Source organism: Vitis riparia, chromosome 5 (genome assembly GCF_004353265.1).
Source record: "Vitis riparia cultivar Riparia Gloire de Montpellier isolate 1030 chromosome 5, EGFV_Vit.rip_1.0, whole genome shotgun sequence".
Lineage (NCBI taxonomy): Eukaryota > Viridiplantae > Streptophyta > Magnoliopsida > Vitales > Vitaceae > Vitis > Vitis riparia.
In genome coordinates, this window is record NC_048435.1 from 6792841 (window position 1) to 6811569 (window position 18729).

At 35.1% G+C, this 18729-nt stretch overlaps 3 protein-coding genes across 3 annotated transcripts in view; 1 reads left to right on the plus strand and 2 right to left on the minus strand.

Annotated features, from left to right (window-relative positions):
• The first annotated feature begins 729 nt into the window (after nucleotides 1-729).
• On the plus strand, nucleotides 730-1754 carry LOC117913833 (enoyl-CoA delta isomerase 2, peroxisomal-like). Its single transcript, XM_034828885.1, has one exon. It carries the CDS (start codon nucleotides 781-783, stop codon nucleotides 1495-1497), a length of 717 nt encoding a protein of 238 aa, XP_034684776.1. The 5' UTR covers nucleotides 730-780; the 3' UTR covers nucleotides 1498-1754.
• A 1746-nt stretch (nucleotides 1755-3500) lies between these two features.
• On the minus strand, nucleotides 3501-16354 carry LOC117913899 (actin-related protein 9-like). The gene is made up of 9 exons (XM_034829008.1): nucleotides 16216-16354; nucleotides 13549-13638; nucleotides 8833-8903; nucleotides 8541-8740; nucleotides 7970-8013; nucleotides 7833-7882; nucleotides 6793-6838; nucleotides 6224-6274; nucleotides 3501-3860 (listed from the first exon to the last, which is right to left on the minus strand). The coding sequence occupies exons 1-9, from the start codon at nucleotides 16252-16254 to the stop codon at nucleotides 3717-3719; spliced, it is 735 nt and encodes a 244-aa protein (XP_034684899.1). The 5' UTR covers nucleotides 16255-16354; the 3' UTR covers nucleotides 3501-3716.
• A 2240-nt stretch (nucleotides 16355-18594) lies between these two features.
• LOC117914503 (DNA repair protein RAD5B-like) overlaps nucleotides 18595-18729 on the minus strand; it is a 3753-nt gene continuing 3618 nt past the window's right edge. The window contains exon 11 of the mRNA XM_034829848.1: nucleotides 18595-18618. Within this exon, the coding sequence (XP_034685739.1) occupies nucleotides 18595-18618 (24 nt within the window). The remainder of the gene's footprint in view (nucleotides 18619-18729) is intronic.

The following is an 18729-nucleotide window of genomic DNA, read 5'->3' on the forward strand; positions in this document are numbered from 1 at the left end:
ATTAAATTTTGTTCATCTATATTTTTTAACATAACTTAAAATATATTAGAAAAAATACTCTATTTTTAACATAAATTCTCAAAAATTATTTTTTATTGAAGAAATTAGTTTTGATTCTTTGAACCTAAAACAAAGAATAAAATATCTCAAATAACCTCCAGGTTTTTCTCTCTCAATAATTTGGAAAATTAAATAATCAAAACCCCAATTCCCGTGACTCATACGACTACTTACATAGGATTTTCATAGATTTTCTCTTGGTCGGACAGGAAATGAGTTTTTGTTTGTAGTTACCTGTGGCCTGTATGTTTATTAAAAATGGGTAGTTCAACTCTGCAACAATTTACGTGCTTAGGTCACACCCGTAATCAACAATTTGGGATGGCCACCAATATTTTCTTTGTCTCTGACGTACCTCTTGCCTTAATTACCCAATCATATTCAGCCAAGTCCCCTTTGGAATTCTTTAGCCTTTTGTACCATAGCTTCCATATGATTTAATTTTTCACTCCCTCGGATAACTACTTGGAGAATTGTGTTTTGGGCCATTGGCTCAAAAATTGGTTAAAGATTCGTATATTTAAATCTAAAATTTAAATAAAATATAAAATTAAATTGAAGGTTATTATCTATCATTAATTATTAAAATACCCTTAACCTGGACACGGGCGTAAATTTCAATTTTTTCTCCCGTTGACCTCCGGGAGAACTCTTATTTGAGATTGCGATAAGGAGGAAACATTGCAAATCCCAAGAGGTACTACGCTGACCACGACCACCATGTGCACCTTAGAGCAGCGGGGCAATCTCTTCTTCCTAACCCTAACCGGCGACAATGAACACCGACTAGGCCCCACGCTCTTCGACTCCATCAGATCCGCTCTTGCTCAGGTTAAATCCCAAGCCACTCCTGGCTCTGCTCTCATCACCACCGCCCAGGGAAAATTCTTCTCCAACGGCTTGGACCTCGCCTGGGCCCAAGCCGCCGGATCCTCCAGTTTCCGAGACCGTCTCAGCCACTTGCTCGACTGCTTCAAGCCGATCGTCGCTGATTTGCTCTCACTCCCGATGCCCACAATAGCCGCCGTCTCCGGTCACGCCGCCGCCGCCGGATTTATGCTCGCCATCAGCCACGACTACGTTCTCATGAAGAACGACAGAAGCGTGCTGTATATGAGCGAGCTGGACATTGGCCTGACCTTCCCCGACTACTTCATGGCGATGATGAAGTCCAAGATCAGCGATCCGGCTGCAAGACGCGATGTGATGTTGAGAGCAAAAAAGGTGAAAGCGGAGGAGGCAGTGAGGATGGGGATTGTGGATTCGGCGCACGATAGCGCGGAGAGCACGGTGAAGGCTGCGGTGCTTCTGGCGGAGCAGTTGAGCGGTCGTAAATGGAACGGCGAGGTGTATGCTGAGATCAGGAAAGCGATGCATCCCGAAGTATGCGGACTGCTGGGATTGTCTCATAGGGCCGTTGTGGCGCCACGGCTTTGAGAAATCAAAGTCATTTCCTTGCTTTGTTATTAAACCATAAATATTATCAAAAACTGTCTTAAATTGTTCAGCATCGCCTCGGTTTGATGATCGTTCGCTGCGAAGGTCGTGAACATCTGTGGCATCTGTCTGATCTTATATCCGTATAAATTAAGTGTACTCCTGTACTGCTGCACCCCCAATTCTGCCATTGTTGAGTTCCAACAGATGGTTTGTTTAATTCCAATTGAAGAAGAAATAATCGTCAAATTTATATATTTAAATTCTCCTAAAAATAACCTATTCCTATTTTTCATATAAATCTATGATTTTGATTATTTACTTATAGATTAATAAGAAAATTTATTTATAAGAAAACCTGAGAACAATTATTATTATTGTTAAAAGGTTATATTCCCAATGACAGTTTTGCGTGATAATAGATCAGTGGCTTCTCTATTCTCATCGCTCTCCTTTGTCTCAGCATATTGCCCCTTTCTAATTCAACCTTCAGAAATCCATCTTCAAGGATGAATCCAAGAAGAGCAACAACATTGAGAAACGTTCAAATAGAAATGGAATCGGCTCCATTGTAATAATGACAACTTCAACATTCATTAAGTGCCAAAGCCTTCAACCTACATACCAAGCCCTCTCATCTTCTCAAGTTGTTTTGATTGGGCTTTCAACTCTAGTTATATTTTAGGGTTTTGTTCAATTGAATTGTGTAAAAATATTTGATTTTTTTTGGAAATTTTGGATCTTCTTTCCTTCCTAAATTGAGCTTTGGTTTGATAATCAACTTCATCTCGTATTGCTCCAAGTGTGAATCTGTCTCAAACTCATTCATTTTTTTTCCCAATATTTTCTTTCTAAAAGCCATTGTAATATCTCAAAATATTTGAGGTATTTTTTTTTTTTCATAAAAGTGTATAGGCATGAAAATTGTGAAATTGAGGATTTTGTGTTTTTTTGTTTTTCATAAAAGTGTATAGGCATAAAAATTATGAAAATTGAGGATTTTGTGGATTGATGTAATATTGTTGGTTTTGGGAATATCCCATCAAAACAAAAATACATATATGAGTTGCGACATGTGGGATTGTTTTTTCATTTTTTATGTGAACGGGGATAGGTACTTATCAACATGCCCCAACTCGAGTTTGGGACGGGAATGGGATAGGGGTGCCTTATCCCAAACCCACCCCGTTACCATCCCTACTCCCAAATGACCCGTCTTAAAGCTTTAAAAGCAAAAAGCTTTAAAAGAATAAAAGCAAAAAGCTTTTGGAATCCTATAGACATATTAATTGAGAAGTTTGAAAAATTCTAAAGAAGTTTAAAAATGCCCATAGTCTCTACACAAGAATGAAAAATAAAGGGAAAATGTGTGTAGTATTCTAAGGATTTCCAAAGAACTCTTTAGCATATATTTAACACATTTTGTGTAAGGGTTTCTAAAGAATTCTAGAGATATAGGAAACTTTAGTGGATTCGAAAGAGTTTTTGAATTTGCATAAATAGGAAATGATCTCATACCAAAACATCAAACAGTTGAAAGGCTTTTAGCATCATAAAAAGTTTTTGTGCAATATAAAACTCCCTTTATAAAAAGTTTTTATGCAATATAAAACTCCCTTTCTGAGTGTTGTCTTCGTTACACATCTAACTTTCAAGTCATGTAACATTACTAGCATAACAAGTTAAGAATGGTTCAAGTTCACTTAGCAACGTCAAGTGACTGGAGTTGTCGAAGTATAGCACATAATCTTAGAAAAAACCTAAATCTGTGACAATGACCAATTAAGAAATAACCTAGCATACAATTTGAGTAAGAAACCATAATTCTTCCCCCTTTGTTCTAAAAAATAGGGGGTACCATCTAGAAAATTTACTATCAAGTTAAGTATTGTTTCAATTTGATGTAAGTCTGATTTTCACTAAAGTATTTAAGACACAACTAGTCATGTGTGTGATGCTCTATAATTTGAACCTTCACCAGTATCATGTTTAGAGGAAACACATGAAAAAGAACCAATCTGCCAATCAATTTAAAAATAAAAATTTCAAAATCAAATACTGATCATGAAGACTAATAGTTCTCTCTAATTATGTGGTGTCGTATTCAAAAGCAACTAGATCAAGTTCTACTACTTTCTCCTTTTTCATGTCCTCCCTTCTTATTTTGTAATGAGTCAAAACTTTAATTATAATACAGGTGTGGTATCCATCACCCTTTTTTAGGAATTTATGTAACACATTGCCTGTGCTTGAAGATAATAGGAGTCCTTATACTTTCTGCCACTTCCAACATGAATCCCCCTGCGAATCCAGTCCTCCCTATGTATCCAAGCATCACGACCAAAATCAAGAATGCCAAGAATCTGTCATGAGAAAGAGGATGTGGTCATCAGGAAAATATGGAAAGTCAGAACAGATAAATACTGACTTGTGGTGAATCAAGGGTTTTTATCACTCAAAAAGGTAGCAGCACTCAATTCAAACATATTAAAGTTCCAACCAGTCACCATTGCCCAAACCAACTCAACAAACGTCTTTCTTTTTTCAAAAATAAAACAGATTCATCAGTATATAAAGTTCAAATTATTTATAACATTAAAGGCAACTTTTGCATTTCAGATCAAAAAAAAAAAAAAAAAAACTTTTGCATTCATTTATCTTTGTTTGTAGAAAAATTATTAAGTTTCCGTAAGTGGTTAATGTTCATTCAGAACACCACAAGTTACATAACTAGGGATCACATTAATTGAATTGACTAGTACTGTGTCATACCTTCATGCCACCAATGAAAATGACAGACCTTATATCATCTTTATAACCTAGGAGAACAATGAATTTTCCATTTTTATATATATAGGACAGCATTGTTAAATAATCAGTTATAAGAAATATTATATTTTCAATTAAATAAAAAATTTGGTGAGTGCAAGAAGAGGAAGCTTCCCATCAATGCTATGTGGACTCAACCACAGGTGAAAAGTGCAAGCATGTCTCTAATGGTCGCACCACCATAGCCTAAGAAACAGGATGAAAAGAAGCTAGCTAATATGTAACATCCAATTATTTATGGCCAATAACGAAGAATAAAACTGACAGTGAAAAAACCCACATTTGATGATGTCTCCACATTGTAATAGAGAATGCTGGTTTTAACCTTTAACTACTTCAAAGTTCAAAGTTTAAATGGATCCTTTTCAATGTTTTAAAAGGCTTAAGGCGGTCCCAAGGTGTTTTGCCCAAATAAGGCGAAGCATCAGCCTCGACGCGAAACAAGGCGTAAGCATCAACTTAAAAACAATAATGATAATAAAAATAAAAAAATATTTTTTTTTAAAAAATACTAATAAAATAACATGAAAATTAAATACTAAGAAAACCATAAATTGCATAATAATAAAATTAATTGTATTTCATTTTCAATAGCTTTTAATTAAGTTTTTTTTCTCTCTTCTAAAATCCAACTCCCTATCATACATTTATCAAATAATCTTCAAAACTACCATCACTATCACTAGTAGGATCCTCCAATGAATCATAATTATATTCAATTGTTGTAACATCCTCTCCATCAATGTTAATGTCAACTCATATTTCCTTTTTATCCATTAATTACAGTGATTTTTTTTTCTCTCTCCATCGATAATAACATAATGATTACATATAATCTTTGTCACTATAGTGACTAACAATTGTTTATTTCTTCTTCCCAATCTCTCCCTTTCATTTCCATTTCAAGAGTTAATTGGTAGCTAACTAAGCCCTTATTTTTTAACCTTAATATTGGATGCAACACTAAACTTATAATTCAATATCAAAACCCTATAGAAGCACGAGTCATTACAACCAATGAATATTGAGGCTTAAACCTCTTAACAAATGTATACAAAAAGCCCATAAAGGCCCTAAACCCATTAAAACGTTTTGAATATTTGAGGCTTAAGCCTCAATAGCCTCAAGGCTATAACCTTAAGACAATAAGGCTCAATTAAGTGAGGCTTAAGCCTCGATTACCCTCCATTCAAGCTATAGCCTCAAGGCTAATTTGCATAGCCTTGCCTCAAGGTTAATTTACATAGCCTCGCCTCAAGGCTAATTTGCATAGCCTCACCTTACGGCAAGCCTCAAGGCATAAGCCTCAATAACCTTTTAAAAACTGATCCTTTCTAAGAGCAGCCTTTGTGGGGTATTAAGATAAACTGACAAGAAATAGAACTCAAAAAAAGAAAACAAGTGTTTCCACTGGATATCCCTAATTTTAATAACAAGTCAGTTTGATCAAGATGCCCAATCACTGTGAAACGACAATGCACATCTTTATGCCACCCCTAAGGTGGGTACATGATGTTACATGAAACTAGATTACAATAAATTTCCTAAAATCAATTGTGACTAGAAGTATTGATGACTTATCTCTTTATTAATTGTCTCACATCACAAACAGATCATGAATCTTTATCATAATGTTCATATTCACAACCACATTTTGGATAAAGTGGCACAAAGAAGATTAGTTTCCTAAGAAAACTTAGATTAAATGTATAAAGGAAATTTTCACCAACACACAAAATGAACACTTAATGCAGTCAGTGGTAGTATTTCAAAAGTCAGATTCAAGTTATTATGGTAATTCAAAAATCAGATTCAACTTTAACAGAACATTTACAGGAAAAATGAAATATGACGACAAATAACAATTAACAATATGGTAGTAGAGTGCTTGACTTACTGCTCCACCTTTCCATGACACAAAGGTCGGATTTGTTCTTGATTGTAAAACCTATTAACATACATTAAGGTTAGCTAATATCAAAATCAGAAACCACACGTTGAATAAGGACAAAATAGAATAATATCTAAGATACAAGTGGAATCACCATAGGCAGAAAGGCTGTGATACGTTCAGCTTATGAACTTATTCATATCAAATCAAGAATGTTCTATGCATCCCATCTGTAAGACTATGATTTATACTTCTATGGGGGGGTTTTCTCATCAAAAAGTTTCTTTTAGAGGTTTAGAAAAAGTTTAATTCTAAATATGACAACCAATTCCCATATTAATAAATGAATAACATACAGATGAAGAACACCATGAACTAACAGAACCACTTCAATTTACAACTCAATTTATAAGAAGGATGAGAAATGCACACAAGCATGCACACACACATGTATAAATATTGCAAAGGTGCCATATTGACATAATAAGCACAAACTTAAAAAATTACCACATTGACATAAGATCACAATCATATGCTGCTATTTAAAATAAGAAAATTAGACATGAAAAACTAACCTCAACGGTATCAATTGCTTCATTTGAAGGAATTGCATGTAAAACTCTGCAATAAAAAGTGATCAATATGACTTATCCGCAAAAAAACCTTTCAGGGCATTTGAAGCTCCCCTGAAATTGAACATGTCCAATGTATTTTAAATAGGAATGGAGGAGTCTAAAGTGTCCTTCAGTAGCATTTTAAGATTCTAATATATGAATTCATTTTTTCTTTTCTCCCAAAAGCATGGGAATGGAATTAAAACAAGTTGAAGGAATCCAATCTTCATAGGATTTCTGAGAGCTTCGATATCTTTATGGAACCATTTCTAACAAACATGGTATAACTACAATTAAGATTTATATTTTACTTCACATGAGTGGTGACAAGTCCACATTGAAGTTGAGCCAGCTGCATCAAGATACAGCAACAAAATGTTCCTAATTGCTACAAGTAAAAAAACACAGCATCTACTTGTGAACATGAGATGACATAGCCAAGTTATGAATTACAACTTCCATTTGCTTTTGCCATGGATTTCCTCAATGTAGTTTTTATTAGAATCTAACAATGGGACACTTCAGGGTTTATAATCTCAATGGCATGAAGTACTCATGTTGGTCAATTCATTGCAGAACAGAACTCCAATTACACCATCCTGGCAACACTTTTTCCATGGGTAAAACCTATAAATCAGCTTGGTTGGTCCATGGACTCACACAACGTCACAATCATAGTCAATCAACTCCATGGATTTGCATTGCCATACATGCAACCTAGCAAACTGGTTGCCAAAGTAAGACCAACAAACCAACGACTTCCTTTCTTTTATTTTATGGGAGTTACACCGACAATTTATCCTGAAATAAGTAATCTTCTCATTCAATAAAGCAACACTCCAAATGGACACAGTGAGTGTTCATTCTAATGTGTTCTCCTTGTTGGGACCCAGATTACATACCTCTTCACCCCCTTTTTTCACATGAAATATCATAACAAAGAGTATATCTTACTCATATAATTATATTTTTTAATGCTAAAAGCAAGAAGTTGAACAAACCTCTCCTCCACTGCAGAAATAAGACCACTAGTCAAAGCAACTCCACCAATCTAAAGCAGAGAATTACATCAGTTTTTCAGAGATAAAGGAATATTTAATATTGGAATATAACAATTTATCATAGCTTCCAAACTCACCAGTTGCATGCTACAAAATAATTTTCTCTGGAGGTCTATACGCCCTGTCAACACAGTACCAGACAGTTTAATTAGAATCATAAATAGTTTCGTGGAAACTTAAGTCTTAGGTTGGAAACCCACTTTCTGAAAGTCCAATGCCAAAGCTAGAATGAGACATGTGGAAGATCAGGGAAAACCACTAGGAAACTTCTTGAAAATATTCTAAAAATCCTTGTGGAACTTTTAGGAGCTTTTTCTAAGAACATTCCTGACAAATGTGTGAGTGTCTTGTCTTAAGAGGAGTATAAGTGGTATAACCTCACTAGAATGAAACTAGTGGAAGATTAGGGGAAACCTCTTGAAAACTTTTAAAAATTCTTGGGAAACTTTCAAGAGCTTTCTTAAGAATGCTTGTGACAAATGTGTAAGTGGTGCCTCTCTCATTCTCTCTCTCTTTTTTATTCTAAATAACCTGTCTTTCCTGCCTCCCACATTTTTTTGAACCACATTTATCACTCCCTACTCTGGTAACTATGGTATCACATCAAACTTTACCATATCAAGGAAGAGTAAATATATGGAGACCTACCAGTTGAAAGAATGCTACTTGTGATAGCTTCAGCAAGGCCAACCTTTTCTTCTCTCTTTGGTTTAGTTGGAAAAACTGGGAAATTGTCCCACATTGATAATCCACCATTGACACCAGCAAATAAACCATCTGACATGTCAGTTCTTCTGGGAAATTCTATATGCCATGTATCTTCCGGCATATCCTCATAGTCATGAAACCTGGTGAAGTATAATCATTTTGGAAGGAAGTAATTCATCATACCTATTTTAACAGCTAAAAGCAGCAAAAGTTGATGAGGGTGGTCACTCACCATGAACGGGGTGGCGGAGGATAAACATCTGGAACCAAGAGCATTGGGTAGAACAGACCCATAGGGGGAACCTATTATATAAAACTATCAGGAATCAATTGCATTCTAGAACCCTATTCTTTTTTTACTTCAAAGAAAAATGAAACTTCAAATATGCATTATAAGTTTCTAGTGTAACAATATTACTCTTCAGCATAAGTTCGTGTACGTAGATGGTAACATGAAGGCAGCACAGTTTACAACAAATCAGAGATCAAAAAATAAACAAAGTGTTTTAATTACTTAGAAGAAAATAATAAAGACTATGAAATAGGGGCGCTCTCCATGTAAAAGAAGCTCCAAAGATACTGAATAAGGTTCCAATTTTGCTCTGTCTCTGCAAAACCAGATATATTGTAGTTTCAAATAGAACCAACATGAAAAGCCAATAGTCAGGTTAATTAGGGTAACTCATTCTACCTATACAGAAAGGTGATGGGTCTTTGTTAAGGGTAACATAAGGAATTAAAGTCAGATTTAGATTGTTGCAGGTTTAAGTCCTATTAGTCTGAAATTAGTTTATGGTAATATTTACATATACATGCTTACAAATAAATGCTACCAAAGAAGACACATCAAAACTAAAATAAAAGTTTACTTTCACATTGGGAGAAATTAGTCAGTTATGAACCTTCATCATCAGCAAAGTAAGACAATGTGTAATATCCTGAGATATCCTGTACTTAAAACCTTCCAGTTAACCAAAAATATTACTCTCAATACTGACACACAATCATAATCATGCAGAGTATCATATTTTTTTGGGAAACAACTCAGAAGCATGAAAAAGTTGAAACACAGCATCACTGCTGGGCCAAGTGCACATGCAAAAATCCAAGGCCATGGCATAAACATGTGAGATAACACGGTGTAGTCACTTCTACTACAGTTGGGAAGCTAGTGATGCTCCTAAAAGGTCTTAGTGCAACTCTAAGGTTTTTACTTTTTTTTTTTTTGATATGTAAATAGGAAAATATATTAAATAGCACTAGCAAAAAGCGCAGCCAAGTACACATGGAGTATACAAAAAAGGCCCAAAGGCTAGCAAGAGAAAAAGGGGCAAAGCTGATATAAACCACCCATACAACAACCTAACCCAACCCGCTAGAAAACTAGTTAAACCCTAAGAAGGATGACAAGCCACCCAAAGCCCTTCTAAAAGCGCAAGCCACCATGCAAACTAAGGAAGAAGACCGTGACCTCAAAGTAAAAGAATTGAATCCCCATTGCTCCCTTTTCCCCCCTGACTGAGAGAGGAGAGCAATTGTAATTCACCAAACATTTCACGCTTTCGAATTTCCCTTTCAAGACGAGAAGACAAAGATTTCCTACTTCCCCTTGAGACCTTAATCCCACTTCCTTTCTTTGACTCCATTTTCCTCGAAAGAACAGTAATCTCCTTTTCAAACCCCACCACCAGCAACCCCAGAAAAATTTGGCAAACTTATTAGGTATAATTGCAAAGCTAAGCTCCTCCCCCTCCAACCCTTTGTGGGCCCCCAATGCTTTTTTGACCTCCATCTCCTCAGCCCTACCCACAAACCCCTTACCCAAAGGATCCTTCTCTTCATTCCCCATGAGATCCAACAGTCTTTCATCTTGGGGCTCCGCCACCGAGAAAGGACAAGAAAAAGAAGAACACCCTCTCCCCATAGAATAAACCCTAGGATCCATGCCTTGGAACCTATTGGCTTCGGCGACGAGAGCTTCATCTGTGACTGACTTTGTTTTCTTCTTTATCTTTCTTTTCCTATCTTTTATTTTACCTTTCCTTACTATCATAGTTTTTATTCATCGTTCCCCTCCTTAAACCCTAAAAGACTGAAGCACTAGCCTACTTATTTAATTATAGACGATCATCCTAGAGTTGTCCAACATCAGTTTTGGTATCAGAGCAAAAGTTCTTGACTTAAAGCTACTACTTACGAAACAGAACAACTTATGTGACCATGATTGAAGGCTACAATTTTTTTTTTTATATAACCATTGGTGAACATGCTGACGGCAAATGAAGAGGAGGATTGATGATGTAGTAGCATCTTCCAAACTCATGTTGCTTGCCAAGGGAGACTATGCAATATGATTATTGAGGTAGATAGTAGTTCCAACATAACTTCACAAGAACTAGTTGAGAAGCTTAATCTAAAGATGGAGAAACATCTAAATCCCTATTAGATAGTATGGATAGATGACAACCCTATTTTGATGAGCTCTCCTTGTCTAATAATATTTCATTTTTGTAATAATTTTGAGCTATCGGTATAATGTGATGTTTTTCCAATAAAAGTTGTTCATATTGTACTAGGAAGATCATGACTTTTTGATGAAAGAGTCCAACATGATAGCTATGAAAACACTTATACAATTGTGTGCAATAGGCATAAAAAGATTCTCCATAAAAATTAAGGAAATTCCATCATCTAAGCAACCAAGGGAGAAATCAACATCCTTGAAACATAAAGAACCATCAAATACTCCCATCAAGAAGTAATTTGAAATTGTGAGGAAGAAGAAAGGAGTTTTCAATGATGAATCTTAAATATGAGATGTAATCGAACCTATCCTAAAACAACCTGTAAGAGAGCTAATAGAACCACAATAGTTGTTGTTGGTTGATTTTAGTAATCCAATTTCTATGGTAATAAAGAGTGAATCATTACCTATGCAAAACCTATAGGATGCTATTAATTTACTTCCAAATTCTTCTTTCCCAAATTTATTCGCCAAACAACAACAAACACTTCACAAGGAGCAAATGGACTTTACAAAACAAGTCAATAAGTTGACTGCTAAAAACTTTGTTCAAGAAAACTTGAGTATTTATGGAGTTTCTTTACTTCCTCCTAGGAAGGATGACTTGTATGAATGGTTGATCATGATCTTTGGATTAATCAATGCACTAAGCAAGTTTATGCCAATCTCAACTAGGTTTTGATTAATATTGAAGAGTACATACAAATAGCTTATATGCTTATTGATGGTTATTTGGGATTCATGTGAGCACAAGGAAACCTAATGCTTGAATTTTCAAAGTGAAAGATTGTTACAACTGATTTGAAAATTCCAAAATCTTATACTAGTGTCATACTGAACATTGGAAGGACTACATCTACAATTTTTTTATTTGATAGAAGACTTGATAGTCATGTTTTGAAAAAAGATTGCCAAGTTCCAACATCGTGTTTCATTCAAAGAGATTTTGAAATCCTTTGATGTATTAACAAAATAATAAGCTTGAAGAACACTTCTCAAATGGTGGTTGCATCTAGTAACAAGTTTACAAAGGTCTAAAGAAGACTTCAATGTTATGCATTATAAATTGATTTGTGAAGGTCAATGAAGAACGAAAGGGTAGAAGGCACTGCTTGGGATTTCAATTGACCATGAAAAGTCACTATATCTCAAGTTGGGGATAAATTTCCATGATCTACTCAAAAGAAATAAAAAAAAAAAAAAATCCTAAATTACTTTATCAAGGATATTTAGGTAATTTTGTAATCTTATAGCTCTCTAGAATCATAATTAGTAGTAATTGGTTGAGTTTTATTAGGAATTTGGAAAGTTTTAGAATTCTCCTTAAAATAGTTTTTAAGCTTTCTATTTTTTTTAATTAATCTTTTTTCTTAAAAGTTTGTATTTGAGTTCTTAGAATCTAAAAATCTTCCTCATCAAAAACTTTTATTACAAGACGTTTCTAATTCTAAAAAGAAAGTTTTTAATTTCTTTTAACTTTTTTCTAGAAGATTTAATAGTTTGGGGAAAGTCCTAATAAGTAAATATATGCAGTAAGTTTACTTTTTCATAATTTTATTCAGGTTTTAGTGTTTTATACAGCCTATAAATAAAACTAATTGATATGAAATTGGATAAATGGCTGATGATCAATAATATTAAGGTTTTCTTTTGCATACCTTAAAATTTTTGAAGGTGAGAAGCTATTACTTTTTTTCCAATTGAGACTTCTAAAAGGCCTTAAAGAGACTCTTAAGGTTTCTATCTTTTCTTCTTTATTTTTCTTTTTCTATATTTTATTTTACTTTTCCCCACAGCCATAATTTTAATTCCTTACTCCTCTCTTTAAATCCTAAAAGATTGAAGCCCTAGCCTTCCTATTTGATTGTAGACAACTATTTTAGGGTTGTCCTCTATCAATAGGGCTCAACAGTTAGTGACAAATACACTGCATACCACAAAAGGTAAGAGAGAAAAACAATGGAAGCCACAATACATAGAACACAGTCCAAAGCAGCTGATGATAATGATAAAGAAAATCAAGACACATGACCAGTATTTGACCATAAATTCCCAGAAGTAGTAGCCCATGAGATGTGCACAGTAACAAAAAATACAAAATAACAGCTTGAAAAGTTAGTAACATATGTAGTGCATACCACAGGGCCAGACAATGATGATCATGATGATGTGATGATGCACTAGTGTGAAAAGAATGTACAATTACATGAACTATATCAAGTTCTTAATATATTGTCACATGCATCTCAGCCGCATATGAGTATAGTCCAATGCAACGAAAGGAAGTTATGTGCCTAGTTTTGTTCTCCAACTCAGCAGAAATGGGTAGGTCATCAATGCAAAGCCAGTGTACAACACTATCAAGCTGAATATATTTCAAGAAGACAAAGTAACTGCAGAAGATTTTCATCTCAAGAAGCATACGTTGAGAGCAGTTAGTCTTGTCTTGTGAGATCCAGCTGGTGTGCCATTCTCATAAGAATGAACTACAGCAACAACATCTAATTCTCCCTCCTGCACCAAATTGAGCATAATTAACATATATCAATTTATGCTTTTTCCAAAGAAACTGCATTAATAACATTTAACTTATTATGTACTATGGGAATCAGCAATTTATTTTGACAAAGGGAGAGTCAACAAAATTAACAGTCGTCGTTCTAGATAGGTCAAATAGTCATAGCTCTTGTCACTAACATAAAGAAAATGTTGGATATCCAAAAACACATTCTTCAAGTACATTTATAAAATCAAAGTTCGAATAAATGAACCAAGAGATGGGCAAAACAAGTAAGAATATAAGTTTAAGGAGAATTAACTGCTCAAAGCCTTCCGTACATGGAGTTGGCACTTCTCTGACCTTGTAAATGACCATATTGATAGTTAAGTTCTTGAACTGGACAATACCAAATATGAAAATATCGGTAATTACAGATATATTTGGTACTTCAATTTTACAAATATATCATAAATATATCGGTGAATATTTTGACATAAATATATCGGTGAATGTTTTCACATAAAATATCGATAGACCTAAAATTGATCAAAACTTATAGAAATATAGGAAAAAACTCTTAAAATGAAATTAGAAGTATAATAGATATTTTAAAGTTGTTTTTTTCAATAAATTGATATATGTATGATATAATTTATCATATTTCATAATAATATTATATGAGTCAATAAAAAATATAAATTTCATAAGTGTACATTTATTATTAAATTATATCAAATATTATTCGATAATAATATTGTGATATTTGATTATAATACGTATAATTTAAAAATATATTTAATATTAAAATTATAATCCATTTAGTTCAATTGTATTAAATGATATAAAATAAATAATGATATATATATATATATATATATATATATATATATAATTTTTAATATTTAATTAATATATTAATGATATTAAAAACACTATGAAGACAATTATCATGATAATTTTAAAATTTTTGGTAATCAATTAAATGAAAATTTTTCATTAAAATATTCTTTTAATATTATGTTATATGATAAGTTTTAGTCTATTTATATTTGGTGCAATGCATATAACAAGTGGCAAGCTTGCCCCAATGGTTGGCTCAGGTGCATGTTGAACCTTTTGGTTGGGGTTCAAGTCCTCTTAACGGTAGAAAAATCAGCACATTTTTTAACTTTGACTATGTGACTCGCGTTCCAAAATATTGAGAAAAATCGATAAAATGTCGATAAATTCCGAAAAATCGGTGAAATTCCCGATAAATTACCGAAATATCGGTACCTCGATATTTTTGTCCTATATATCATGTTAGGTTCACCGAAACACGATATTTTAATCCCTGGACAATACTTTAGCAATCAAATGCTCCAGTTTTGCTAATGGAAAAGGGCAATGTTAGGGAAATGTTATGACAATTTAGCCCAGTATCAAACTAGGATATGGGTTTTCTACCACTAAAGGTTAGATGTATCAAACAAATTTATCCACTTTGAGTGACAATCTTGACTAACAACATGCACAATCGCCTCATAATAACATCACACATTTCCATATATTTGGACTTACTATTGAACTTTCAGTGTTGAAGCCTAAGTATGGTCCATCAAAATAGAGCTTGCCAAATGGTGGTCACGTGATAGCTGGAACTCCACAGCCCCACCACTTCAGTATCATGCACAATTTATAGCATAAGAACCCCATATATTTCTATGTGTTCCAAGATATGTGTTACACAGATTACACAAAGCAGCTAAGTAGCCCCACCACTTCAGTATCACGCACAATTTATAGCATAAGAACCCCATATATTTCTCTGTGTTCCAAGATATGTGTTACACAGATTACACATAGCAGCTAAATTGGAAGAACCAAATGGGCTCCCCTGTTCTGCCACAATATCTTATCACCAAATAAAAATTGCAGCCCAACAAACCCAATAATTAGCTCAAGAAGATCATTTCCAATATTTTACTTTGAAAACAAAAGTAAAAGATTAAGCAATTGGACAACATAAAAAAGGGACTGTCCATCAGGTTAATCCTAATGAGTTTCCACAATATGTAACTATTTTAGGTTTAACACATTAGCTAACAAGAAGCCAGAAACCACGCAACAATAGGAGACAGCCTGTCATTACATTACAAACATCAAGTCTTTTGTTCCTAAATGCTATATGAGTGCATTCATATGGATAGATAGATAGATAGATAGTTTGTTCCTAAAGGCTATATGAGTGCAAGCATATAGATAGATGGATAGATAGATGGTATTTCCCAGTTATACACAACCAAAAATGCTGCTATAAAATTTGGACAGGTGTTTCAGAATCTAGTTCAAATTTCAAACATACAAGACAACTGTTTATTCAAGACTAAAACGAGATGGGGACTTATTTGAATTGAAGAAAATTTCCCAAGTTGCAGATATAGATCAACAAAAGCAGAATGTTTCAATTCAAGAAAGCAAACAGACACCAATAAATGACATCTAGGATGAATATAAATTGCTTTCTACAAAGAAATTATGCCTATTTGCTAATCAAGGGAATTGAAGATAAAAGATTATCAGCTATGGCAAAAGAAATTAGGAGAACTCACTTTAATCTGACAATAGGATTCTTTGAGTTTGTTAAGCATCAATAAATCTATGGGCTTTGTCAATGCGTCAGTACGAATCGGTGGCCATGTTTGATGATGCCTTTGAGTCCAAAGAAGGCATCTTGATATATCCTGAAAGAGTAAAGTGCAGAAATATATGCAAATGAAATCACCAACAAACAAACAAAAGAAAAAGTCAAGCACAAATTTTTAGAAATAAATAAAAATGATAACCCATTATAATAGCAACAGTAACAGAAAAAGTAACAGCATTAGTAATGGCAATCATCATCATCATAATGGAAAAATCAGTTAAGTCCACTATATTACTTAGAGATCCATAAACAAAATATGCAACCAGAAAAAACTTAAATTTCAAAATGAAACAAAAAAGGAAAGAAAAAGAAGAAGAAAAAAGCGACAAATCCATCTAATAGGCCTCCTATATGTTATGTGTATTCCAAAAAAGGGAAGAGAAGTGTACTGCCACCTGGCAGTTAGTTGTAACAGTCTTAGGACAGCCTATGTAACAGTCTTGGCACAGGCTGAATAGCTTAAATAGGAAAAAAGATGGAATTGGTTAGAGTTGGTTGTTCTGTGAGTCTGGTAGGAAAGTGGTAGCCTCTCGAATAGCTACCTTGTATCAGTTCGGCCCTTTTCTTGAAATTCTTGAAATTCAATAATAGCCCTAATAATTTTTTCTCCATTAGATACCTATCAATTTGGTATCAAAGCATCAATCCAGATGGCTCAGAAAAATAATGATGGTCGGGTGGATTCTCTAGAGAAGGAAGTGGGAGAAATCAAAGAGGAGATGCAGGACCTATTGGGAATGGAAAAGACAGTGATGGACCTCGACCAGAACATAACGCGAGTTCAACCGTCACTGGAGAAGACACAGAAGGAGGTGGCGGCGTAGTCATCGGGGCGGGTCACAACGACTACTTCTCAACGAGAAGACCATGCAAAACGGATCCTTGGAGTTGGGGAAACCAGTGGGGGTTGGATAGCGATGGATGAGACGAGACGAGGCGGAAACGGGGAATGGCGCGGCAGACGGAGCTTGGAGATGCCCATATTTACGAGAGAAAACCCAGACGGCTGGATCTTCCGAGCCAATCGATACTTCGTAATGAATAAACTCATGGAAGAGGAGAAATTAGTTCCTGCCATGATGAGTCTAGATGGGAACACACTTTCTTGGTACCAGTGGACTGATTTGACAAAGGCGTTTGGGAGTTGGGAAAATTTGAAGAAGCGGTTGTTGCTTCACTTTCTTCTGACTCAAGAAGGGACCCTTTATGAGCAGTTTCTTGCAGTGCGTCAGGAAGGGACGGTGGTGGCTTACCAGCGAGAGTTCAAGATTCTAGCTACTCTCTTGAAAGGGATTTATGAGGTAATGGAGAGCACGTTTGTGAATGGGCTGCTTCCTAAGATTCGGGCTAAGATACATCTTCTGCAACCATATGCGCTAGGCCACATGATGAAAATGGCCCAATGGGTCAAAGACATAAATTTAACCCTGCGAGCAACCTGTGAACAGAGGGACCCAAAGAACACCAAAATATTGTCATTGCAAATTGAGAGGACTGAAAGATTGGGGAAAATTTTCAGACTAAGGCAATGGTTGTTAGCGAGAAGACGACGAACCAGCGACGCGAGATTCTAATGAAGAGATTGATGGAATCAGAGCTCCAAGCCCATAGAGAGAAGGGGCTAAGTGTGATGAGAAGTTCTCACCTGACCATCGTTATAAGAAGGAATTAAGGGTTTTGCTAGTGCACAAAGATCAGAAGGAGGAGGATAATCAGTTTGACAGTGGAGCAATCGTGGAACCTTCACTCATTAAGCTAAAAGATGTTGTGGAATTATCTCTAAATTTTGTGGTCAGTTTAACTACGTCGGGGACTATGAAGATCAAGGGGACAATCTGGTTGAAGGAGACAATCATCCTTGTAGACAATAGGGCTACCCACAATTTTTTATCCCTTGATTTGGTTCAACGATTAGCACTTCCATTGACTACAACAACCAATTACTGGGTGGTGATGGAAACTGGGATATCCGTGAAAAGGAAGGGCATTTATAAGGGAGTTTGTATTTCAATGCAGGGGCTCATTGTAGTGGAAGATTTTCTTCCACTCGAATTAGGTAGCACTGATGTAATTTTAGGAATGCCTTGGTTAGGGACTTTAGGAGACATAGAGGTAAACTGGGAGATGCTAACAATGAAGACCAAAATGGGGAAGGTAGTGAATTGTTAAAGGGAGACTTGAGCCTCAATCGGACTAAGGTGTCTCTTAAGGCAATTGTTAGAGCATTGCAGCACCATGGCCAAGGGGTGTGGGTGAACTCTGTCAGATTTCCACCAATTCAGGTTCAAGTGAAGGAGTACATGAGGTCCTAAAAGCAGTTAAAGAAGTGCTAGCTCAACATCAACAAGTTTTTGGGCTGATGATAAGAGTTACCACCGAGTTGTGATATTGACCATGCCATCCAATTAATTCCAGGAGC